Below are 27,643 nucleotides of genomic sequence, written 5' to 3' on the forward strand. Positions count from 1 at the left end.
TTATAATCTCCAATGTAATAATTCACAGCAAGAATCATCAGGGAATGCTAAAATCATTGGGTGAGTCTCCTGATGTGATGATATGGGAGGTAGGAATACACAACTTCACCTCTGTGGTGCTCTTAATGAAAATGCAGATTTTAAAAGGGGTCAAATTTGTGGTGACAGAAAGAAATCTAACTATGGAAGGTAAACACACACTACAATATATACATATGCCTTATTGTTAAATTGCACACCTGAAACAATGGATTTCCGTAACCAGTGTCTAAATGAATGAATGAATACATGAATGAATGAATGAAATACATGCTACTGAAATCTCACACACACACACAAATAAATAAATGTTACTAAAATCACACACACACGGTGTAGAGCCAGAGAAAGAGCAGTCAGGGAGATCATTTCATAAACTATATAAATGTCTAACCAATGTACTATATACTTGAAACTAATAATAAAATTTTAAAAATATATATGTCCTTTAGATAAGGTTTGTAATTTTTTGTCAAATCTATAATCTTATTGATTGGTGTCTCATCTATCATTTAATAAAAGAAATATCCCCCCCCCAAAAAAAAAAAGAAAAACAAAATGCAGATTCTTATCCTGAAGAAATGGACCATATATATCCAGAGGCCAAATGATTCAGTGTTGTGAAATACGGAGAAAGACAACAGGACTGGTTTAGACTTGGGAAGACTAAAGAGACATAGCATCCAAATATAATACGTGATTGGATCTGGGTTTTGTTTTTGTTTTTTTTAAGTTGATAATAAAGAACATTTTAAGGACTGCTGAGGAACTTTGAGTACAAACTAAATGTTGGATGCTGTTATTGTTGATTTTCTTAAACATGGTAATGGTGTTGTGGTTAACCAGGAAGGAGAATGTCTTTGTTTTGGGGGGATGGTTTTGAAGTATTTAAGGGGGAAGGATCACATTGTTTGTAACCTATCTAGGCAAAAGAAAAGTGTGTATATCAGGATATAAAGAAATGAAACAATAGGCCTAGCAAGATGTTAGCAATTGGTGAGTGTAGATAAGGAATATATCAGTATTTAGGTGTACTCTTTCACTTTTGACATAGGTTTGACATTTTTCAAAGTTAAAAACTAAATATTTAATTCCTTTTAGACTTACTATTCTTGGACCAGTGAAATAGTGTGACTTTGCTTCATGTACCTCTAAAATCTATTCAGATAGTGAAGCCAGAGTTAATTATACTTGTTAAATCCAGATGTACCTTGTTAGCTGTAACTGTTAGAATCCTATTCAGAGGATTCACATAAGGGATAATTGCAAAATACATTATCCTTTTAAGACTTTTCACTGAATCAAGTAGTTGTCTAACATTGGGATTGTTATTGTACTTACTTCCTACATTACTGTGAAGTTTGCATAACTTAATAAGTATAAAGCACTTGAACAAGGTCTAACACTTGGTTTCTACATAGTAAATACTGCTTCTGCCATTCTTCAGAGCCTGCTTCTCTAATCGGGGTATTTTATGGTGGTGAGATATATATTTCTCAGAAATGCTTTTATCTAATTTCAATATGATTAAGGGTGCTGGTTTAGTGTTCCTTGGGTGTCACAAAAGTAAAGGATTTTACTTGTACTTTCTATGTTGATAGGGTAATTTTTGCAGTGGCAGATCCTTTTTGATTGGTTTTCACATTGATAGGATAATTTGTGGAGTGGCTAATTAGAGAACCTGTAGATAATATTTAAGAGTTGTCAAGTGAGGAAGAGGAAAGCTATAGGGTTGATTAAGGTAATAGATGCTTTTTAGAAAAGGAGTTAACTCAAATATAGTTTGTAATGGCACTAATTAAGCCAGATTTTTATCTTTTTCACATATTGTTAGTCTTTTCACAGTTTTATTTGCAATTTATATCATGAAGGGTTAATAACCTTAATATTTACAGAGCTTTTAAAAATAAAGATCTCCAACCCCACAGAAAAAAATAAGTAAGCGTTAGGCACTAACTTTGCCTTTTTCAGAAAAAAAGAAATATGATCCTTAAACATGGGAAATGCTTAAATCTTGCTTATAATAAGATATATACAAATTGCATCTACACCGAGACACCATTTCTCACCATCAGTTTGGCAAAACCAGAAATTTTGATTATATTCTCTTTTGGCCAGGTGGTGGGGAAACAGATACTCTCATACATTGAAAGAAATAATGTACCAGATAGAATCAAAGCACTATTTTTTAAGCTGATGCTAAAATAATTCTTATATGTAAAGATTAGGTCATTATTGACTTTAATTTATTGACTCTTAGGAAAAATTGATTATCTCACAGTAAATCAAGCTGCAAAACAGCCCTGGCATGCTAAGTCTTGTAATACTCTTATGGGCAACATGGAGGAATATTAGCTGAATACAGAGATAAATGGGTATAGTTTAGCTGGTTAAATAGTCAAACCATATTGCACGTTGATTCTCATAAGTCTCCAGTGTTTTATTCAGATTAATTTTAATCACTGAATTTGATGAATGCTTAGAAGGTATGCTTATGAACTTTACAGTTAGCATAAAGCCAGGAGGATACTTCATGCATTAGGGATGACAGACTAAGGATTGTTAAAAGATGTACTTTAGTAAAGTGTAAAGGAATTAAACATTCTGCTTAAAAAGCAGCGATCATCAAACTGAATTTTTAAAAAACAAGATTCAACTGTATGATGTTTATAAGAGATGGACCAAAAGACACAAAGAAAAAAAAAATAGAAAAAGGTATGACATACCATGCAAACACTGATAACAAGAAAACTGTTAAATAAGTGAACATCAGACAACGCAGCTTAAAGATCAGGGGTACTACCAGAGAAAAAGGGATTCTTATAATGACACAAGGGGCAGTTCATCAGGAAGCTATAAATGTGTATGTAACTTTCATAAAATAGTACACCCAGCTATCACAAAATATAGTCCATGAGCAAATCATGGACTGCTTAGTGGGGTAGAGCAAATCCTGGGCCATCGAACAAGTTATAATAAATTCAGAAGGATTGAAAGCATACATGGTATCTTCTCAAACTAAAAAGAAATTAAATTTGGAGTTAATAGATAACTTTAAGATACCCAAATAATTGAAAATTAAGCAAACTTGTAAATTACTAATGAGTCAAAAAAATCATAAGGGAATTTAGAAATTTTTTTTAATGATTTTAAAATGCAACATGTCAAAATTTAAGTGCAGCTTAAGCATTGCTTGGGGAAAATTTTATACCTTTAAGTACATATATTAAAAAACAAGAATGCTTTAAAATCAGCGCCCTACGCTGCCAGCTTAAGAAGCTAGATAAAAGGGGCCTTTTGAGCCATGCTTCTCTTTCTCTCAGGCCCGCTTCCACATCTGGAAGTGTATTTTCTCTTCTAATAAAGCTTTTCGTTTCTGCTGTAAAAAAGAGAGAGAAAGAGAAAAGGAAAAAAAGCTAGATAAAAGGAAAGTTAGCCCAAAAGTAATATAAGGAAGAAAAAAATTTAAAAGCAGAAATCAATGAAATAGAAACAAGCCAAAATATATAGAACATTGACAAAGATGGAAATTAGTTCGTTGAACAGTTCATAACATTAATAAGCCCCTAGCAAGACTGATCAAGAGAAAAAAGAACACCCAAATCAACAATATAAGAAATGAAAGAGAAGACATCGCTATAGATCCTAAAAGAATAATATGAAAATATCAAACAAATTTATGTTAATAAATTTGACATCTTAGGTGAAATAGATTCCTTGAAAAATACAGTCTTCCTAATCCACCACAAGAGGAAATAAAATCTCAATATTCCTATATCTGTTAAAGAAGTTGAAACTGTAGATTGTTTGATTTACTGATAAATTCTACTATTTAGAGAAGAAATAAATAATTTTACCAGTCATACAATAACTTGCAGAGAATAAAGGAAGCGGAACACTTTCTAACCAGATAACCAAGGCAAGCCGAGATCCCAAAATCTAATGATATCATTACAAGAAAAGACAATTAAAGCTCACTCTCTGTCATGAATATATATGTAAAAATCTAACACAGTATTAGCAGTGGAAGCCAGCAATTCATAAGAATACTACATAGTAACAACAGTGAGGTTCATCTCAGGAATGCAAAGGTGTTTTAACATTTGAAAATCATTAGTAATTTACTGCATTAACAAATAAAGGGGGGAAACTACAATCCCAAGAGATACAGAACAGGCATTTGATAAAATTCAACACCCATTTCTCAACAACTAAGGAATGGGAAGGGATATCCTAAAATTGATCAGTGAAATGAAAAACTTACATACATAATGAATGTGTTTCCTTTGAGGTAAAAAATAAAAAAAGGCAAAATTATTTCAGTATTTCATTTAGTGTTGAAGAGGTCCTAGTCAGTTGTATAAAGCAAGAAAAAAATAAAAGATTTGAAGAACAGAAAGGAAGAACTAAAAATGCCTTCATTTGAAGGTAACATGACTTGTGTGCATAGAAAATAAAATGCAAAGGAATATTCAAACCATTAGAATGAATAAGTGAATTTAGCATGATAAGGAGATAACATGGTAAATATATAAAACTCAACTGTATTTTTGTATTCTATGGCAGACAGGTTGGCACACTGTGGTCTATGTACCAAATTCAGCCATCCTCTTGTTTTTGTAAATAAAGTCTTATTGGAACACAGCCACACTCATTTATTTACTTGTTGTCTATGTGTTTTTACACTACAAGGGCAGAGTTGAGTAGTTGGGTCGTATGGCATGAAAAGCCTAAAATATTATATTTACCATCTGACCACTTACAGATAGAGTTTGCTGACAACTGATCTAGAACAGATTATTGGGAAAGGAAATGTAACATGCAGCACAACTTACAGTACCATCAATAACATCAAATACCAGGAATGAAAAAGATACTTTAAAACCTCTGCAAGAATGCTTCTCAATGGAAGGGGATTAATTTTAACCCCCTCTCCTAGGGGATATTTGGTAATATATGGAGACATTTTTGCTTCTCACAACTGGGGGTTACTAGTATCTAGATGCTACTTAACATCTTAGTAGGACTATTCCTCACAACAAATAACTATTTGGCCCAAAATGTCAGTAGTGCCGAAGTTAGGAAAACTGCTCTACAGTGAAAACCATAAAACACTGATGAGAGAAATTCAAGATCTAGATCAATGGAGGGTTAATCTATGCTGATGGGTTGGAAGATTCAATATTTTTAAGGTGACTTTTTCCCCAAAATTTGCAGATTGTACATAACCCCATTAAAATCCCATCAGAAATTTTAAAAATGGAAATTAACATGCTGGTTTTAATATTTATATGGAAATACAAAACCTAAAACAACCAAAACAATTTTGAAGAAGATTTGAGGTTTTTACCCAGTTTCAAGATTTACTATGAAGTTATAGTAATCAGAACAGTGAATTGTTGACAAATACATCAGGAGTAAAGAACAGAGAGTACAGAAATAGACCTACTAAATACCGATTTAAAACAAAGCTGCCAAAGCAGTACAATGAAGAGGAGGAAACCTTTTTAACAAATGATACTGCAGCAGCTGCATGTCTCTTTGGAAAAGAATTAACCTTGAACCCTGTCTCATACTATGCATAAATAATAATTTGAGGTAAGTTTATAGCAGAATTAGGGTGAGGGAGGTGAGTGTGATACGACCAGGAACTCAAAGAAGAGATGAGGATATAGAAGAGTTGGCTAACCAGGGGGCAAACAGTGGGAGGTTGAGTCAGGTGAGGAAACACAGCAGCACGAAGATATGAATGCATATCATCAGAGTGGCTTAGGTCTTGGTCATTGCCCAGAAATACTAGGGATAATGGGATGGATTCAGCTTTCCACAGAATTGAGAGCAGTAGTCCCAACATTTCTGGGGTTGTTATGGGAGGTTATGTTGGGCCTCTCTTGAGCGAGCTGGGGCTGCAGCCTGATGATCATGAGAGTCCCATTAGTCCTCATGTTAGATCCTGTGCTAGTCTCTGATACCCCTATTTTAAGACAGATGTGAACAACTAGAATTCATTAAATTGAAGTGAGGGGCGGTGAATACCATGTGAAGGTGAGTCATGGTTGAAGGAACTACAGTTGCTTGGAAGTGAGAAGATTGTGATGGGCATGATCATAGTCTTCAAATATTTTAAGAATATATGGATAAACTTCTGTAGAGTGTAGACTGGTGAAAATAAGGAGAGGTGAGAGAAGAGGTAGCCAGATAAGGAGAGGGCCATATAAACTGAGGTGCAAGTAGTTTGAACTTTTATCTTGAGGGCCGTTGAAAGCCATCAGAGGGTCCTAAGCATTCTAGTAATGTGATATTTGTATTTCATAAAAGATTATTCTATCATCTTTAGATTGCTAAAGAAAACATAGATTAGTAAGTAAGAAGAGAGCACGGCATATGAAAAGTGAATATTCCCATAAATACTGTAGAAATTTAAAGAAGATTGACATAACCTAGAATATCAAAGAATTGAGCCCTTTCTAAGAATGTGTTTTACTCATATTACCAAAACTTTTGTGGTCACTTTAGACTGAATGCAGCCCCACGATGCCATCCTGAGTGGAAGCATTAAAGTGGACTAGATTCCATGATCTATTGCTTTGGAAATGCGGGGAAAGCACTTCACTAACCTGTCTGCTGCTTCAGCTATCTGTGCAGATACTCTCATGTGGGTCCTTGCTGTCCCATCTGTGTAACTGCCTAGGACAGTACTGCATATGTTAATAAAATGTTTGCACCTAGGATGCTGGAGTCTGTATTGGTTTGCTTTCTTTCTATACAGTATTGTCAGAGATTTCTCCAACTAATTTTTGTTGTGCTTTCATTTATTTCCAAGATTATTAATTAGCACAAGTGTTATAGGGGGCAGTGAAAATCATCATTATTAAAATGGTAAATTATATAATGAAAAGGTTTAAATTTTTTAAAAGATTTTTTTGTCATTAAAAAAAATCTCTTAAAGCTGGAAGCTCTTTGACGTCCTTTGGAACAGAAACATCCAACAGCGGTACCCTGTCCCAAAGTAGTGCAGTCGGCTCTGCCTTTACACAGGAGACAAGATCTCTAAAAACACAGTTATCTCAAGGTAGGCTGTTTCTTCCTTCAGATATTTATATTATAAACTTCTCTAGTGGTTTTTATCTTTCTTTGAATGTAAGAAATTTTGTGGCTTGTAAATCACATGTATAATTTCTTTGTAGTTCTTTTAAAATTTTTCTCCTAATTGCCATTGCATTAAGTAAATTACCGAATGACTTCCACTATTTAGACTTGTACAATTCTTAGATCATAAAACCGAGGCAGTGAACATTCTCTAAGTTTGACATTTTTTTTGCAAAGCAAGTATATAAATTATATATAATACTTAACTATATCGTATTAATCCCAGATTCACCACTGAAGATGAACTTTCCTTACAGCTGAAAAAACAAATTATTCAGTATGCTGTTCTAATTTTCCTAGCATCCTCACAGGATCTAGAGCAGTGGTTCTCAGTTTGGACTACCCACAACTGAATCATCTAGAGTGTTTAAAAATGTAGCTTGTGAAAACTGCTACATCAGAATTCCTAGAGCTTGGGAATCTGTATTTTAATAAGCTTCTTAAACTATCCTGTTTCATTTTTTAAAAATTTATTTATTACCCAGTCTCATAATTGTCAGTGGTCCCAAAATTCCGCATCTATTATTATCTGCTGCCAAAGTAGATGTTACTGTCTTGTTGCTTTATATGGATGTTTACTTTTAAATAAAACAATGTGAAGTCATTTCAGAGGGATAGTATTTTTTAAAGCTATTGAGGGTAAAATCAAGCTAATGCTAAACAATTCTATCTATCTTTAGATATTTTGAAATAGTTGTAGTTATTGTTATTCATAGTGATTTAAAATAACTTAAATTTTAAACATTCTAGTGATTTGTTGTAGATGGATTAGAAGTCCAGTAAGCATAGGAAGAAAATTAAAATACCCAGTCTTGCTAGGGAGAAATAACAAATATTTATATTTTGTTGTGTATACTTCCAGACTTTTTTGTAGGTTAAGTGTATATTTCTGTATATGTATATCGGTTTGTTATTTTACTTTTTAAAGAATTCTGTTTTAGAGAAAATCTTTTTAAGCATTAGTTTTCTAAACTATAAAATGGGACTTTACTGGTAACTAACAGACTTACTGTGAGGATTAAATTTTTTTAATGTAAGCAGTGCCCTTAGCATAGTGCCTCACACATACGTGATCTGTTGATGTTAGTTATCTTAATCAGTAGCCAACATTAACCTTAATATGGAAGCACCAGAAGAATCCTTATTAAAGTCATAAATAAGGGTACTTGTTCTCATCGCTATTCAGCATTGTTCTGGAATTTTTAGCTTAATCAGAAACACATGAAAAAGAAATAAGAGGCATAGATAGTATAGATATCTATAGATATCTAAAGCTAATATTAGAATTAGCATTAGTTGTCAATGCTATAACTGGTTGTAATTGAGAATTCACTGAAAAACCTAGAACTAATAAGGGACTTAAATTAGAGGTAAAATGTAAAGTCAATGTACAAAAATCAATAGCTCTAAAACTTAACCCACTAATTATGTAATGGGGTAAGAGATGTTCACAATACTGAGAAATAGAAATTATATATAAATCATGCTAAGTGATATAAGCCAGACAGAAAAAGTTGAAAATCACATGATACACTTATATGTGGGATATAAACCTAAAAGCAACAAATGAGCAGGACAAACAGAGACTCGTGGACATGGACAATAGACTAGTGGTTACTAGAGGGGATGGGGGCGTGGGGGGGGTAGGTAGATGGGGTAAAAGAAGTCAAATGTGTAGTGACAGAAAGAAATATAACTATGAGAAGTGAACACACTGTAAATATACATATGTCTTACTATTAAAACATACAGCTGAAACTTACTGGATTTCGTTAACCAGTGTCACCATAAAAAAATAAATTTAAAATAATAATAATAAATTAGCTGGTAAAATCAAAAAAATTATATATGAAATACATAAGAAGAAACATGAACACTGATGAAAATACAAAATGTCATAAAATATAATAAAATATAATATAGTCAGAAACATTTTATTCCTAGATAAAAAGAAAGTATTATAAAGAAGCAAAGTATTATAAAGAAGTAAAGCTTTACTTCTCGTATTAAATTGATTGTACTTTCAATAAATCCAAATCAAGTGGTATAAGAACTTAATAAAACATATACAAACTATCTTAAAAATACATGCGGAAGTATAGTTAGACATGTGAAAAATAAAAGTAATCTGATAGGGCTTTCCTACTCAATAATAAAGTATGCATAAAATAAAGCAGTGTAGGAATGAATTTAGAAGTGAATGGAACAAAAGTCAGGAACAAACCCAAGTATTAATAAGTAATTAGCATATGATAAAGATACTATTTTTAAATTAGAGAAAGGCTAGCAATGCAGTAAATGATGTTGGAACAGACAACTGCTTGATCATTTGAGGAAAATGACTAGATTTCTTCCCTCATACTTAGAACTAAACTAAATTTTAAATAATATTTAAAACATTTTAAGTACATATTTATTAGAAGAAAATTATATGTATAAAGTAATGGCAGAGAAGACCTGTGAATCTGCATTTTAATTTAGCCAACTAAAATTTTCTGAATTTTACAAAATTAAAACACCTAGGATTTTCTTTTAATTGTGTTAAGAATGTTAAGCTAGCTCAAAGGGTATGTTTTTACTATATTGAAATAGATTTTGTTTATTCCTAATAATATGTTTAGTATTGCCTATATTCTCCTATTTATAACAAAATTGACATCATGACTAGTTGACTTCAATTACAAAGGTTTTTAAAGTACGCAAATGAGTTGTTACTTGCTGTGATTGCCCTGTTAGTTGTGGTTCTGCAATAGTTGTGAGTCATAGGATCTTTTCTCAAAGAAAAGCCTGAAGTAAATTTTATGAACTTTAATAAGATTATTTAATGTAGTATTGTAAAACTAACTAAACTAGTCTTTTCAAAAAACTTAACACTCGTTTTATAAATTAAATTTCTTTATAAGGTGATAGTGATTACAAAATATCTTATTAGCCAAAACTTACATAAACCACCATGATTTCCCATTATAATAAATGCGGAAATTACAGTGTTTCTATTAATGGCCAAGTAAAATTTGGCATTAATGGCTGGAAATGGAAATACACATTTGCAGATGTGTACTTTAGATAACCATGAACTTGGGGACTATTACTAATAAATGGTCCCTGAATCATCTGGTGCACAACCACCAATGCTTTGTCAGCACTCACCAGTACTCCAGTTGTTTGGAGCCTGTGCAAATATGCACAGGTGGGCAGTGACATTTTCAGCATTTGGGGGATTTTTTTTTTTTTTTTTTTTTTTAACATGAAATGAGCATAATTTTTTAAAGCAAAACATTTTGGTACAATATCATGCGACATGAGAGCACCTTGAACCAGAGATTTACCGCAAACATTGTAGGGACAAAAAGTATGATGAGGACACCCAGTGTTATATTCTTCTGTTTATACTGTGAGCAGGTGTTAGCCTCATAAAAGGAAAATCGGAATTTATAAGTACAAAGCCTATATTGAGCAAAATCTTCCCAAGAAATCTGTCAAATGGCAAGGAATAAGTATCGCTACTGTGTTATGATCTGAAGGGTGTTATTTGATGCTGGCTTTTTAGTGTTAATGTTTAATTACCCAAGCCCACACAGTGTTGAAGAACTTCACCTAATTTTTTAATTCTTTATTTCCTTCATAAAAGAAATTTAATGGAGATAATACCTATATATGTATAAAGTTATCACTTTAGACATATCTTTAGAATGTACTAAAAATGTTAAAAGCCTCTGGAAGTGATGGCTAAAGTTATCAATAGAATCTTATGGTTGTTGTTACTGGAGAAAGCCTGCATCTGACCCACAGCACAATCTTAGATAATATTCCTGGGGAATCTTGTACCAGACAGCAATTTTGAAAAACTTATTTTTAAACCTTATTTCACTAGGTGGAAATACAGATAAAATTCCAGAGTTTTGTTTGTTTGTTTGGGGTTTTTTGTTTGGGAATTCTTTTGTTTTTACCCCTGTGACCAACCCGCTAAAGATAATTAGTTTTAAATTCTGGTCTAATAAGTAGATGAATTCAAATTTGTGCTAAGGATTTGAATTGCTAGAAATAAAACTAGATTTTTTTTAGGGTCTAGGTTATTTTTAAATCCCCAAAAGATAGGGTAGTTTCTTATCTTTTGGTTACGTTTTAGGTCGTTCAAGCCCTCAGTTAGACCCTTTGAGAAAAAGCCCAACCATGGAACAAGCAGTACAGACCGCCTCGGCCCACTTACCTGCTCCAGCACCTGTTGGGAGAAGGAGCCCTGTATCAACCAGGCCTTTACCATCTACCAGCCAAAAAGCAATAGAGAATCAAGAGCACAGGCGAGGTAGAAATTTAGCTATTTACTATTCCTTAATTGACTCATCGACATTTTCCATTCACCTTATTTTCATTAAAAAGATATACTTTATATGAATGATCCTAGAAGGTTTAAACTGAACTTAATAGAATGTACAGTCTGTCAAATCTGGCTCAAAGTAGTGATGGTGGTGGGGGTATAGATTTTGGGGGGTTTGTTTTGGGGTTTTTTTCCCCCTCATTTCTAACTTTACAGAAGTTGTTGATTATGTCTTAATTTGTCACTTTATATGTCTTCTATAGCTGAAGTACACAAAGTTTCAAGACCAGAAAATGAGCAACTCAGAAATGACAGCAAGAGACAAATAGGTGAGTTACTTGGATCTGAAAGCCATATTTTATGCTTCTCAATAGAACATTTGAAATGTGAGGTACATATTTACTATAAAAAAAATGGCAGGGGTTGGTGACTTATATAAAGAGGAATTTCACTGTAGTAAGAGAACAATTTTTTATCTTATTTTTTTGGTGGTAGTTGTGCAGATCTATGTATGTGGCAGAATGTCATAAAACTGTACATAAAGACTACCAAAAAATGAGTACATGCAAAAACTGTTGAAATCTGAACAAGATCTATAGTGTACATTATATTGTGCCAGGGTCAATTTCCTGGTTTTATTAATGTACAGTAGTTAACTAAAATGTTAGCTTTCGAGAGGAGACTGGGTGGGTGATGGGCATGTAAGACCACTCTGTAATATTCTTTCAGGTTTTTTGTGTATGTGTAATTATTTTTAAAGTTTTTTTTAATCATCATTACATTTCTGGAATAAACTTTATTTGATGGTAAGTGATTGTCTTTTAATATATTCTTGAATGTTATCTGCTAGTAGGATTTGTACACATTGTATGGCTTCTTCTTTTGTACTTCTTTATGTTTTTCAGTTTCATGTTATAAAATTGTTTTCATTGTTTTCTGTGCTTTTAAGAATGGAGTTATCTGTACCTTAAAATTTTGAAGTTTTTTTATTAAAATAGCCCTGAGCCCTTTTTGAAGTATATTCAAGAACTTTAACTTTCTTTCATTATTATTGATTTAATAAGATTTTATACTTTATCTGTTTTGTAATCGGTAATACCCCAAATTCATTCATTTTGTTAATATTTTCTAACTTATTAGCAGAGGATAAATTATAATTTAAAACTTTTCCAAATTAAAAAATAAAGGCAATATAATCGCCTGTAATCACCTTACTTAGATAATAATTGGAAAGTGGTCTTTCACTTAATTTTTGAAAGATAGATATATTTTAAATGTTTAAACACTTCATTTGTCCTGTACATTTTTATATGTGCTATGTGCCAAAGGGTACATAATTTCTGGTTTGATTTAGTATCTTTCACTGCCCTTTGAAATTCATCCCCCAGAGGTTCATTAACAACAGTGGATATTCTTATAGATTTTTTTCCTTTTACAGATATAGACTATGCTTAACTTTTTTTTAAAAAGACAGAAAGGTTACACTTTACTTCCTGGCTTGTGGCCAAGGCATTTTTAATAGTAAAGTTTAATGTGTTAGACCTCCTGTTTATCTAGATTTAAGTGTCTGGATATGCTGTGGTAGGTTTTTGTGGTTCGTTGTCTCAAACTCTTACAGTTTGCCAAACTTTAGTGAACACAAACCTGTTACTCTGTAGTCACTTCTGACCTTTGTCACTATATATTAAACATTACACATAATTATAATCATAGAATTCATACTGCATTGTGCTCTGTATGTTTCTGTTAATTCACATCTAATACTATCCTATATTCCTCTTTTGTTTTTTTCTTAACTATTAGTCTTGCGTTGGATATTTGGGTTCTCAGGTTTTCACTATAATTCGTGCAGCTTTGGTACTGCTTTATCATACCTTATAAATCCTGTCATTGTGTATTGTAGAGAAAGAATAGCTACAGGAAGACTTGAATAATATGGTTTCATTTAGAGGAAGATGATAAAGAGGGAGTGGGAAGTGGTTAGAGTGGTTGACACCTGGTGCTTCTTGTCTTGTGCTATCGTGATGAGGAAATAACACCTCCTTCCTTGCAGTTTGTTCTGATTAGTGTTCATTTATTTATCTTACTATAAATATTGGTTCCTGTGATCCTTTCTGTAAAAGGCTTCCTAAATTTTGAAAGCCTACTATGTGTTTGACACTTTATAAGTATAAGGGATTTGAGCAAAAGAAAGACCCTACCCTCAGGAAGGACATAGCAATTTAGAACAGAAGTCTCCCAGATTGTTTGGTTGTATACATATATGAGTGTATGTATACATATAAATTTAATTTGGGCTATTTGTAAATTTTATGCATGCTATTGTTAGTCTATTATATATTGTTAGGGAAACTTCATTTCTTTTTTATATAAAAAATACAAATATAGTAATATGTAGATACTTATAAGCATTTCTGTTGTTGACTGCTATAAAAACCACAATAATGGCTTCTGTCCAAAACCAGCTTATTCTTTTTTATTAACATAGTTCCAGGTGCTTCTTCAGCTCCAAGGAGAGGGCGTGGGGGTCATCGAGGTGGCAGGGGAAGATTCGGTATTCGACGAGATGGTCCTATGAAATTTGAGAAAGACTTTGACTTCGAAAGTGCAAATGCACAATTTAACAAAGAAGAAATCGACAGAGAGTTTCATAATAAACTTAAATTGAAAGGTGAATTTTCATTTTTCGACTCAGAAATTACTTTTATTTATTTGAATTACCAGAGTTTAGTACAAGTCTTGACTTTTGTGGTATGTGCTTGTTTTTCATTAGAAGATAAACTTGAGAAACAGGAGAAGCCTGTAAATGGTGAAGATAAAGGAGACTCAGGAGTTGATACCCAAAACAGTGAAGGAAATGCAGATGAAGAAGATCCACTTGGACCTAATTGCTATTATGACAAAACTAAGTCCTTCTTTGATAATATTTCCTGTGATGACAATAGGTACAGTTTTCTAAGCTGCTCTTAAGCTCTTAGGAAGTTGACATGTGGAGTGATTTCTTATAAATTCAGAGTTTAATGAATACTTAAAAATACATAATGGCTTCATTTTTTAATGTTTTATTTTGCTAAAAGAAAATAATTATACTAAAATTTTAAAAGATATTATTCCTTAAAAAGAAGAAATAGCCATATGCTTTTGTTTAGGGTTGCATTCACAAATATAGAGGACAATCTGTGGCCAGAGGGGTGGGGGTTAAGGGACTGGGAGAAATGGGTGAAGGATTGGAGAAGTACAAACTAGTAGTTGATAGGCGGTCACAGAGATGGGGAGCAGGGCATAGGGAATGCAGTCAGCAGTAATGTAATGGCTCTGTGTAGAGCCAGAGAGGTGATAGAGTAATTGGGGGGATCATTTCATAAACTGTATAAATGGCTAACCAATGTACTGTATACTTGAAACTATTAATAAAATGCTAAAAAACTTCACATTTGAAATAAATAGTTAAACATTCATCTAACATCTAAATAACACCTTTTACTTTACCTTTCTACAATGTAGTTCAAATAAAGTCAGGGCCAAAAGTGCTAATGTTGCATTTGAAGTTTGCTGATACAGTAAAACTCTGCCACACTTCAGTAAATGTGGATCCAGGAAAGTGTCAGGTTAATTTAATTAAAAGACCCAACATAACGCACTAAAGAGTTCCCGGGTTTCTGCTGCCTAATACAAATTGTCCTCCTGGCTGCAGTTTAGTGCCACCTGGTGGCAGTTGTCTACTTCACTTTAAACATAGGTGGGAATGATTGTGAGCCCTGTGATCGTCTGGGCTCTAGGACAGCAGCAGCGCACCGGTTCAGTCCTGATGCTTTAGGCATCAGGTCCAGGGATTGGGCCAGGATCATACTGGGGACTCAGGGCTGCCCTTCTCCTCCTCCCAGTGTCCTGAGACTGGGTTTCCTTCCCTGGCTTTGCCTTCTCTTCCACTGAGGTTAAGTGGAGGGTGGCGTTACTTGCCAATATCATTATATCTGAATCCCTATTATATTGGAGCTGCTATCGTGTTCCTTGGTTTTGTCAACTGTATTTGCAAGAATCTAATATCAGTCATATTTTCACATGAAATTTAACAGACTATTATAGGAACGTATTACCATGGACAGCTTGTGGTAACTTAGACAAGGCACTTATTTTTATTTGATCTATAGTAATTATTTAGCCTTAATTTGAAAATTAGTGCTACATAGTTTTGCTAAAACTTGATATAGATTACTTATTTTTATAACAGAGAACGGAGACCAACCTGGGCTGAAGAAAGAAGATTAAATGCTGAAACATTTGGAATCCCACTTCGTCCTAACCGTGGCCGTGGAGGGTACAGAGGCAGAGGAGGTCTTGGTTTCCGTGGTGGCCGAGGGCGTGGTGGTGGCAGAGGTGGTACCTTCACCACCCCTCGAGGATTTCGTGGTGGATTCAGAGGAGGTCGTGGAGGCAGGGAGTTTGCAGATTTTGAATATAGGGTAAGTATTACATGTTTTTCATAAAACTCAAAATGTTTTTACTTTTATTTTGGGTAAATATCTTTAGGTCATTTGTATAACTTTCATTTTGATCTAATTAGGATATTGATGTAATTTTAAGGAGCAGTAACTACTTGGCTATTAAATCCAACTTTTTTTTAAAAAACTCAGTTGGAGGAATTAAGGGATAGAAATGAGATATTTTTTACCTTTTTATTATAGAACCATGATTTTAGATTTCAAGGTCTGGTAAAATTTTTCCCAAAAAAAAACTATTAGAGATTGACTTAGGGTTATTTCTTTTTTTTATTTCCTCTTTTTAAATTATTTTTTATTGTTGGAGACACGGGGAATCACTAAAGGCATTATTTTAAAAATGATTATAGCAGTTAACATGTATAATATTGCATGTAGTAGGCATTGTTCTAAATGTTTTTCACATATTAACTTAAACCTTACTCAGTGGCATAAGTTCTTTTTTTTAATTCTCACTTTACAAATGAGGAATTATGTAAACAAATATTAAATAACTTGTCCTAGATCAGCTAGTAAGTGATGATGCTGGGTCTTGGACCTAGTAAATTTGTTCCTGAGTCAGTGCTCTTAATTTAGTTTTAGGAAAACTCAACGACATTTTCCCTGGTTTTCTTATTTTGCTCTGGTCTTGGAAAATCTCATGATATATTGACATTTAGGAACCTCTGCTAGAAAATTGTATAGATCTGTATAGTATGTTTATATGTGTTATTTATTTAAAGGAGTCTATAAATTAAGTCAGTGTCACTATCCTAGTTTATTGATTTTCAGGGCAAGTAGAGAGGAAGGTATATAATCACAGAAAGGATCAAAATCTCCACATAAAGAGGTCTGCTCAGAATTGCAAAGAGCAGCTGGAACCATAAAGATGTACTTGCAGAAATTGCATGGTCCAGTATTTAAAATTGGCCATTGTTGAGATCCCCTCTTGAAGTATCAGTGTTGGTGGCTTTTAGGTCTGGTCTGTTCATTTTGATGCCTTTGATATTGTCTCATCACAGTCAAGATTGCTGAAAATTAGCCTCAAGTCATTAGATCAGACTGTCTAGCCATGGTGGCCTGGTGGAGCTTCAGGACTTCTAACTTGCAAAATTGCCATTCCATCTGGGACACTATGTCTTAGTAACTGGAAAATGCCTTTTACTTGTCACTGTTACTGCTCTTATTACTGTCCCTGTCAGTGACATTTTGCTTACACAATTCAGTAACTTTTTCACAAATATTTGCCCTTATCCTCCTCTGTAGTATTTGACATTGATGACCACCCACCAAACTTGGAGTTTGTTTTTTAATACTCTTAACATTTTTTTATACAATCAACACATGTTCCTCAACACAGCATATAAGGCGCTTCATGATCTGCCTGCTTCTCCAGGCTAGGAGTCTAGTGCTGTCTCTAGTCCTTTTGCTAGTGAGACTCCCTTTTATTCATTTACTCTGCCACAGATATGTAGGCCCTCTTCCTCTTGTTTAGTGACAAGCTTATTCCTATCTCAGGACCTTTTTACCCCATCCTTCTGCTTGGAACATTCACTTTACTGCTTCTTGCAAGTACTCACATTTGTGTTTGCACTCCCAGATGTGCTTAAGCGTGTCTGTGTGCACTCACACATGCATGTTCACGTATTTCTCTTTTTCTCTTTCACTACCCCTTCCTCCCTGTCCTTTCCCCCTTCCCTTTGTGAGCATGTCAGTTCATAGCCTCTGACCAGTTTTTCAGCCTGGATCTTGTTTGCTTCCACCTATATTTCTCTATCTTCACCTGCTTTGTGTTCTGTGATCAATTTCAACTTAACCTTCCTCAGAATGACCTCATCGTCATCTTGCCTTCGCATCATCTCAGCCTCTTCTGAGTGTTTGCATTGGCTAATAGTATACCTTTCTTTTTGTGTCCCGGATGGTGAAGGTATCCATGTCATGGCCTTATAATTTCTATATCACCGCATTCATTCCTTTGACATGTCCCTGCCAGCTATCACAGTAACCCATAGATTGGTCTCCAGACTTTCAGCCTCCCTTTACCTCGCTTCAGGCATATCAGCTACCTATTGAAGAACCTCTGACAACTCCATGTTGAAAATTACATTGAAGCAGTTTGGTTTGAGGGAAAGTACATTTAAATTAGACTTGAGTCCCAATGAGAATTTTAGTAATCGTTGCTAGTATGACCTCAGTTGAGTCATTAAACCTTTCAGGCCCTCAGTTTTGACATTTGTGGGAAGCAAGTTGCACAGTTTTATCTCAGATATGCCTTTTAATGATCATTGAAGTCTGAGAGTTGGAAAGCATCTGAGAGGCCTGACCTCCTGGCCAAACTGTAAACCTCTTCTGTAGTGACCCTTTCAGGAGCTGGGGGCCTACTCTTCCCAAGAGCATCCATCCCAGCCAAGGGATGCTCTAATTATTTGGATTTCACAGACATAACACACAATTTGAGTGAAAATCTTTTTCCCTATGACTTCAAACTATTAGTTTAACTCTACCCTTTCAAACATACAGAATATGCATATTCTTCATAATTTTTAAGATATTTGAAAAAATAGCTTTCATGTCTGTAGAAGACTGGACTGTTACTTCACTTTACCTAATCTTTAAGTAACCACTGGGTGCATGGTACATGTACTTATTGATGCAAACATTTATTTTGAGGCTATGTCTCACTGTTCAGTAATTTTAAGCCTTTAGTTAAAAACCTCTATCACATATATTGCAGAATTACAATGCATCATAGAGGTCGTCTGCATGAGTCTTTATCTGCAAGTATATCCCTGACAGTCGAAACTCTGGCTGAGTGTTTCAAGGAGTGATAGATTCACTGGCCCTTCTGACGTTGCCCTGGTGGTTAAAAGGTTCTGTGACGCTGCACTGCCTCCTCTTCTTACAAGGGTCCCCCTTGATATATCTAGCCCCATTTCTCATTACTGTTTAACTTGCTTGATTTAAGCAAGTTGACTCATGGTCACCTCTTATGCACACTGTGCTTGATTCCAACTCTAACCTCGTTCGTTGACCAAGTATATTGAATTCTTCCTGTATGCTAAGCACATGCTGGGCATTGGTGGTAAGCAGAACAGACGCAGTCCCAGCCTTCTCATAGTCCGACAGGAAGTTAGACACCACTAAAAGGCAGGGCTCCCTTCACTTACCCTTCACAGTCTTGCGCAAGGGTTTCTCTATCCTTAGAAACTTCTCTTCCTTCTTCCACTGATCATCTTTTTCTCACCTTCTGTGGTATCTGCTTTCATCAGCATACATTTTACATGTGTTTTGTTTTGTTCCCTATTGCCAACTAGATGGAAGCCTCTTGGCATTAATGAATATGTATTCTGCTTTTCTTTCCACCAAAACACCTTGCCCAGCATGGAGCCATAATGGGCTTGAAGCAAGTGCTTAACATGTTGATTAGGAATGCGCTACTTTAGCCTTCAGTGAGGCCTAAGGGCCATCAGTGTGGCTAGCCCTTGATTGTCCATTTCAAAGTTGAATGGACCCTTCTGTCTGCGGTTAGAGCCCGACCTTCTCAGCAGCCTGTGCCTTCTAAATCGAACCATCTGGCACCTTTAAAGGTAGAAATAATGAGTGATTGCTATACTAAAGGAGATTTACCTTCAGGGATTAAGCTCATTTCTGAAACAACATCTAATAACTTCTCAGAGGTGGATGTCGGTGGCATTTGCAGCATTGTTCACGTAATGGTTGGCTTTGTTCTTTGTGGTCTCTCGGCATGAATCGTTACAGTTTTGGAGTGAGCATAAGCAATTTGGTTGTTTAATGAAAACATGGGTAAGATAGGATCATCGAGTTTTAGAACTCTTTAAAAATACCAGCCAAACTAGAAGCTTTCTCCCAGCCTACCCCCAATACATAGGACCCAGACAGGCTAACCGTCTTGATTCTGGGTATAAGCTAATAAAGGCAAAACTTACTCTCTTTGACTTCCAGCCCAATTTTCCTTAAGGATAATATTAGAAACACAAAGTTGTGGTGAGTTTGGTCCTATGGTGCATTCTTTTTCTTTTTCTTTTTTTGTGGGGGGGGTGGGAATGGGGAGCAGGCAAAGAATAATAAGTGGGCAGCCAGCTATTTTATATGTTGCTGCTAAGAGGTTAAGCCACCAGGGTGGATGAGACAGATTGCTTTCCATTTAAGTCTGTGTTCCTTCAGAGAGGGTCCAGAGACAATGAGACGTCCAAAGTGACTCAGCATGGTTCTCTCTCCTTTCCACCCCTCTTTTCCTCTACCTGTCTGCCCCTCTTCCCTTCTCTCTTCTCATTTCCATCTCTCCCTCTCTTGCTGCCTTTTTTTTTTTTTTTTAACCTTTCAGAAAACCACAGCTTTTGGACCCTAAAAGGTCTGGATTGATTGAACAGCTTTCTGAAAGGTTAAAAAAAAAAATGGGCATATGAAGGTTGGCTTCGATGGGGAACGGCAGACAGCAAGATCATCTTCAGCTTATTTCTTTCTGCACCAATTTACACCATGCCACGTGTATTCTAATTTAATAACATTGTACGAATGGTTTGGTGTTGTATACACACAGATAAAGTTGAGATTAACATAGGAAGTGTGTATTTCTAATGGTGAGCATCAGCAGAAAAAGATATGTGTAGCAGGTAGTCTGAGGAAAATGGCCTTTAGTTTAGGGTTAGTCTCTCTGGAAAGCTACAGGCTCCCTGAGATTTTTACTGCTTTCTCCCTGGTTACTTTTTTATATTTCCCAGTCAACTCTGTGATTTTTAGAATTTATTTCAAACTTAAAAGTTATCCTTTAAAATTAATTTCTAAATCATTGCTTTCTTCTGGCATAAAACTTTGGAGAGAAATGTTATTTTACTGTCTGGATATTTTATTACCGAGTAAAGACGTCAAAGACTTAGGGATTTTATTAATCTTCTTCCAAAATATATTGTTGGTTGTATTTGATGAGTTTGACGGACTAGTATGTTGTTTTTAAAGATTATTTGGATGGCAGTCAAAGATGGTGGGGTATGCCTGTATCTTAAGTAGGCCTTCTTGCTGGGACCAGCCTAACTCACAACACCACTGCTTTAAACTCCACCAAGTAGAAAAATGCACTTAACAAATAATGAGCTCCTACAGGGAGTGGAAGTAGTAAAAAGTGTTTCCTAGAAATCAGTGGTACAGATTTGTACATAAAAGTAAAAGATAGGTATGTTTAAAGGTAGTGGAAAATAAACTGAAGCGGATTAAAAAGAAATATTTATTAATTAACCAATAATCTGACACATGAGCTAATTTTTCTTTCCTTTTTAGAAAGACAACAAAGTTGCCGCGTAGTCTACAAACAAGTCTTTGAAGATAGGTGAATTTCTAGCTCTTCATGGTCCTGAGAGTTGGTTTCAGTCTTTACCAAGAATGAAGAAGTGAATTTGCTGTATATTTGTCACCAGCACTGGGTTTTTTTGTTTGTTTTTCTGCTTAATTTCAAAGATACGATGCAGTTACATTGGGGGCGGGGGGATGGCTCGTCTTTAAAAATGAGCATTAAATATATTTGGAATAGCAGAAGGTTAAGTAATTCTTATGTATAATTAAACTAAAGCAGTACTTCAATGGGACTTATAAGTATTTTTTCATCACTGAAAGGATTTTTCTTATCACTAAATTGTATTTGGCAATTATTGCAAGTTGCCTGCAGATAGGGCCGTGATACTGTGTTTTGAGGGTTTTGTGTGTGTGTGTGTGTGTGTGCGTGTGTGTGTGTGTCTTTTGCCCTTTCTTTTTGGAAATCCTGTAATATTCTTTTTGAGGTAGCTTATTTCGTCATTTAGGGTGCTGGATGGTAGAGAATTTTGTCAGTCAGCTCTGTACACACAGTAAATACTGTTTCTTAGGCAAAGGTAACTTTTTTATATAGTTGTAAAATTCCATTATATTCCATTGCCAAAGAAACATTAAGAACTTTGTATAGCTGTATAAAAAGCAACTAATTTTTTAAAGAATAAACATTTTAAAGTCAGCAAACATAATGTGTCCTTGCAAAAGTTGATGTGCTGAGGAGCAGAGCTATGGGTGGGTCTTTTTTTCATAGCTTTCCAGGCTTAAGTTTTTTGTGTTTTTTTTTTTAACATTTGGAACACAAATGAAGATTTGATACATTCTTTCATTATCTAAAAAGAATAAATTACTCATGCTCATTGTAAGAACTTCATTTTGTTGTAAATGGCATATCACAGAATTCGTCCAAATAATAGATATTTTCAGTATATGAATGTAAATAATCATAGATAAGAATGTACTTAACTGTATTTTCAAATAAGTACCCCCCCCCCTTTTTAAGACAATAAAACTAGGCATCAATTAACCTCTTCTTCCTGATACGCCTGGAATTTTGTCAGGATGAGTTGACTCATTCCATTAATTTCAAGAGGATTCAGCGTGTTAGAATTTATTTTGGCAACCTATGATATATCATAACACTGGTCCTTGGGCCTATGACCCACAAATGGCTCAGTATAGAGTTCATTGCTAATTATAAATTACTAGTAAATCTTTTTGATATTTTAAGCTATAGGGGGGGGAAATCTGGCCACTTTTGTGTTTTTGTGAAGGCCATGGAGTAAAGGGATCCAAAGATTTAAATATTTTTATCTCTTGATTTTTGTTAACTTTCTCCTTAAACTATTCAGTAGTGATAAAGATATGGAAAACTGCACTGTAGGAGAATTGGAATATTTAAAGATGGTTGATATTTTTAAGTTTAATTTTATATCTTTTGTATAGCTCTACAAGAAAATGTTTTGTAATTTGGTTTCATTATTAAGTTTCAGTACTTGGCAGCCATAATTTAGATAATATTGTTTAATACTGTTTGCTTGCATGTTAACAACAAAACCTTTCGGAGGACCCACAAATCATGATATTGAACACATTTCTGAGCCATTCTGAACATCAAAGCAAGTGCTATGGCAATACCTATGTAGACTGTTGGAGATGTCCTGGGCTGATTTCAAGAAGAAAAACTGTAAATACCAGTTCTACATGCTCTGAAAGTATGAATTCATGCGTTTTCCAAGCCGTCTGGGTCACCGACTAGGGCATTTAGTGCCCCAATAATAACTGGCAGCATGGCATACCTGCAGTGCACCTTAAATATTAAAGCAAGGTTTTTGTTCTGAGACAGAATAAAATTCTTCAATAAAAAAATGTTTGTCAAAGTTCTTTCTCTTTAAACAGTAATATTTTCTTAATAGAAAGAAGCATAATGAGGCATCTTTAAAATGTCAGAGTGGACTTATGGTCATGTTTATATTTCTTAAAATAACTAGATTAATTTCTCTTTTTCTGAGATTTATTTCTTGTTGTAGATGTTTAGGTAAAGGTAGAAAGCCCCTTTCTCCCCCTCTAGAGTACAAACCACACCAAAGTTAAAATCTGGGTCATGAGGAGACAGCCAGGGACATATCATGCTGGCACGTGCCCTCTGTAGGCAGGCAGGTACAGAAGAGGGGAGAGGGGCTGACTTCTAAATTCACCTTTTGAGTAGAGCATTTCTCCCTCCAAAAGCAGGACTTAATGTGATGGGCTGGAAGAGAGTTTAGGAATGTTAACCCAGCTCAGTGGCTCATAATCAGGGGTTGAACTGACATCCTGGGAACATTTAAGAATGTGAGAGGATGTATTTTTGGTTGTCACAGTGACAAGGGACCAGCGCTGGCATTTAAGAGTAAGGGTCAGAGATAGTAAAATTCCTACACTCAGCAGGACATTGCCACGTAATCTGTTATCCAACCCAAAATGTAGCAGTGGCCCTTCCACTTTGAGAAATAATAACTGAATATCCTCCACATGGAAAGTGAGTGGGGAATTAATTTTTCCCTCCCCAGGTTTTCAAAAACACTAACCTTACTTGACATGGGACATGGAAAGACAGGTATGAAGGAACCTTACTTCCAGTAGCACTGTTAGCATTTTGGAAACCCATTACCATTCCATCTAGTTGTCTCTTGGTGGTTCACAGATCTTATCAGAATCATTCGAGGAGCATTTTTTTTTTTTATAAAGTACAAATTCCCATGCCCCACACCTAGCGAGTCTGATTCTGAAGTTCTGTGGTGGGGCCCAGGAATCACTCTTAAGTTGCACAAGATAGTTCTGATTGATTAGCCAAGTTGAGAGAGTTTCAAAGCATCACAGCTGGTTAATCTAATCTAACCCCCTTCTTTATGGCCCTTGGTGAAGTGTTCTCAGTAGGATTACTTTTTCATTTCCTAACCTTCCAAATCCAATACATCCAGGTTCTGTTGGGCACAAAGAGAAGGAAAGGACTAAGTGGAAGGGGGTGCATTTCTGCAGGACAGAATCTGGGGGAAACGGGGAGATTGAGACTTAAGTTTCCTCCAGGGGTTGGCTGCTGTGAGTAAAGAGTTTTTTATTTCTAGCATACAGGAAATGGGTGTGTGTTGTGTCTGTGTCTCAATTTTACATGGCTGTTGTCCCTGCCTCTGGGTTATCTGCCTGAAAGAGAAGCTGCTCCTGCAAGCCCGTGTTCACGGCTCAGATCTAATCATGTCTGGATTTAGTGTTGCTAGATACTCTGGCCCTAGTAGTTTAGAAACCATAAGCTGGTTTAAACTGACAGTGGGGAGAGTGTCACAGTATAAGGTGAACTCTTATTAAAGGAACTCAAATGTCGCCAATCTGCTTAGCTTACCTGTTTTGACTTTTTTAAAGATGACGGGTATTAATACAATTGGAATCAAACTTAGAGAAGTAAAGTAGCACCATTAATCCCTGAATCTGAGGAAGTTAAGTGAGATTTGATCAGAGCAGGCTGCCTTAGGCTTCTCCCAAGATGGAGACACAAGAACGACTTGGAAGAACTATCTCTTGAGTACGAGTTCATCAAGTGAAGAAGTAAGGGAGAGTATAGCTTTGAGCAGCAGAAGCTTAGAGAGACCAGTGGCAGCTAAGGATATAGGTCTCAGTCACTGCTCAAGGGGTAATCCCGGACTTCTGAGGAAGAGTGATGGAAAGGTTTTTATCCTGTTTTCCAGAAACAGTGTTAGTAAAAGCAAGCTTGTGGTTTTGAGACATTTATAGATCTGGCTCCAAGAGCACGTGGTAAGACTATGAATCTAATGTGGTTTCTGTTCTCCATGTGGTGTAGAGCTGTGAGCCAATGGTATGGGTGTCTTTTCAATTCCAGTGGGGTTCATGTTTAACAAACTTGGCTGACTGATAAAAATATTCTCAGAATTAGCTCATAAACATATCAAAATAGACCTGAATCTGATTCTAGTTCATAATATTGGTTTTAAGGAAATGCTTTTAAATGCACTGATGTCCGATGTGGTTTATAAAGAAAGCAGCTCTGTGAGACCAAAGCATATTTTAGTTCAAAATGAGGCTTTTTTAGAGTGACTCATACTTTAGGTGCACAGAAACAACTGAGAGCAGCCAGCAAGGAGCTCATGACCCAGAAAGTCTTGCCTTTGCCTCCAGTCTTGAAGAGCAGTCTGGGAGTGGAAGGAGAGGGTACAAAGAATGCCAATCTTGAGGGGGTGTGAAAAACCTGGGCCCAGGCCAGATTGTAATGAATTCCAGTAAATGGTTTACAGCCATCCTGGTACAAAGGACGGGAACATGTTTACTAGATGTCTGGAGTGTGCTTCTGTAATCCTGGTACTCGCCTAATCCTGATAATCCTGGGGTGTTAGCCTCACACAGGATTGTTGATGAGAATGCAAATCCCAACATTGCGATTCAGGATTTTGCTTGTGCTGAAATTGTACTGTGTAAATTTTTTCTTTCTGGGTTGGTTGGGTGATGGTTCTTTGCTCCATTCCCCAGTGTTTAACAGCATTTCTTTGTCCTGGAGTGGGCGTGGAGTCTTATAGTTTGTAGTTGATAAAGTGGAATTACGTGTAGTTTTGTTTTTGTAAAAGTAATAACAAAAAGAATCTGGGCAGTATTAAAGAAGATTTTTTAAAATAGGTAAAAGAAGAAAAAAAATCATCTATAGTTCCACCACCCAGACCTAACCTTTGTTAACACTGTGAGTGTATGTTCTCCCTGGTGTTCTGTACAGGCAAGTGCTAGTTAACAAAAATGGATTTATGGTATGTGTACTGATGATATATGTTGTGAAACTTGATTTTTTGACGTATATTGCATAGCACTTTTGTTTTGAAGTATAATATGCATACAGGAAAGTACACATATCATAACTCCCTATGTCACAAGCGCCCAGATTGGAAAGCAGAATATTAACAGTACCCCCAAAGCCCCTGACACACAACTCCCAGTAGCCTCCTGCATCCTCAGTGACAACTACTATCCTGACTTCTAACAGCATAGATTGCTTTTGCTTGTTTTGGTTCTTTATGTAAATGGAACTAGACAGTATTTACTTTTTATGTGTTTAGTTGCTTCGCTCAACATTGTATTTGTGGGCGACGACTATACTGTTGCATTTGGCTGTGGAGTGTTCATTTTCATTGCAGTATAATACTCCATTGTGTTAGTAGACCACAGTTATCCATTCTGCCACGTTTGGGTAATTTCTAGCGTTGGGTGTTAAAATAATGCTGTCGATGTTTTTTCCTCTGCAAGAGAAGCCAGACCTAGAGTGGGTGAGAGGAACACTGACATTTCTTGAGGATTTAGAGTATGGTGAAAGACAATGTACCCAGCTGTGGTGCCACTCTACTCGAGCATGCTGCTGCAAATAATTTGTTACTAACCATAAAGTACCAGAAAACCCTGATGTACTCCTGATGTATATATTAGAGCAAATTCAAGGTTAATCCTCTATGTGCCTAACCTTTGACCCCCAAGGACACAGCTCCCACCACCACCCTTCCCAGTGGTGGCACCGGAATATTTCTAGCCCTACAAACCTATGTTCAGGATGTGGTCTTGGTTCCCATGCCCCGTCCCCTCTCTGATAAAACCTCTATTATACTCCGTTAAGGCTCATCTGACCCTCTCATTTGACCATCTAATGACCTGATTACTACCCATCATCTTGAAAAACCTGCTACCTGCCTTCCTCTTCTGTCCTTCCAAATGACTTCAGCTTCTGTGTGGTTTACCCATCTGTGTTGGGAGTCCCCAAGGTAACCATACTCATAGCTATGATTTCTTACAGCAAAAAGAGACAAAGCAAAATTAGCAAAGGGAAAAGATGAATGGGCAAAGTCTGGAGGAAACAAAGCTCAAACTTTCAGAGGGGATTTCAAAAGGAATCCCACAGGATGTACTTCGTTCTCCCAACAATGTGTAATTTCAACATGTTTGGAATGTCGTCCACCAGGGAGGCTGATTAGAGACTCCCTTCCCAAGGTTTGGATTGGGTGCTGGTTATGTCGGCACCTTCTGCTTGGCACATACCAAAGTCTTAGACCCCCCGAAGTAAGACAAGTGAACCACATTGTACAAACAGTTTAGGTACAGTGTGCCACTCTTATCAGTTCTGGGAACAGTGGAAACCCTCCTGAAATCCAAGTTTCCAGATGTCAACCAAGGGCCAAACCTGTAAGCAGGCCTTATAGAGGATAGGCCTGCGAGGTTCACTCTTCCAGACCCATCCCACACCCTGCTTCCTGTTCCTTGTCCTGTGACCTTTTCCTCATCCCTGCCCACCCAAAATTGTCCACACACCTGGACGTTGTCC

At 35.8% G+C, this 27,643-nt stretch overlaps 1 protein-coding gene across 2 annotated transcripts in view; it reads left to right on the forward strand.

The window, feature by feature from the left end:
• The window catches only part of LSM14A (LSM14A, mRNA processing body assembly factor), a 48,195-nt gene extending 25,012 nt beyond the window's left edge, over positions 1–23,183 (forward strand). Inside the window, exons 4-10 of one of the 2 annotated variants that reach the window (XM_006926791.3) lie at positions 6,989–7,111; positions 11,318–11,494; positions 11,770–11,835; positions 13,995–14,177; positions 14,280–14,451; positions 15,738–15,969; positions 21,280–23,183. In XM_006926791.3, coding sequence (XP_006926853.1) covers positions 6,989–7,111; positions 11,318–11,494; positions 11,770–11,835; positions 13,995–14,177; positions 14,280–14,451; positions 15,738–15,969; positions 21,280–21,303 — 977 coding nt within the window. In that variant the 3' untranslated portion in view covers positions 21,304–23,183. The remainder of the gene's footprint in view (positions 1–6,988; positions 7,112–11,317; positions 11,495–11,769; positions 11,836–13,994; positions 14,178–14,279; positions 14,452–15,737; positions 15,970–21,279) is intronic. The other variant, XM_006926792.3, reaches the window with a different exon arrangement.
• The last annotated feature ends 4,460 nt before the right edge of the window (positions 23,184–27,643 follow it).

This window comes from Pteropus alecto, unplaced genomic scaffold, assembly GCF_000325575.1.
Source record: "Pteropus alecto unplaced genomic scaffold, ASM32557v1 scaffold7, whole genome shotgun sequence".
Taxonomy (NCBI): Eukaryota; Metazoa; Chordata; class Mammalia; order Chiroptera; family Pteropodidae; genus Pteropus; species Pteropus alecto.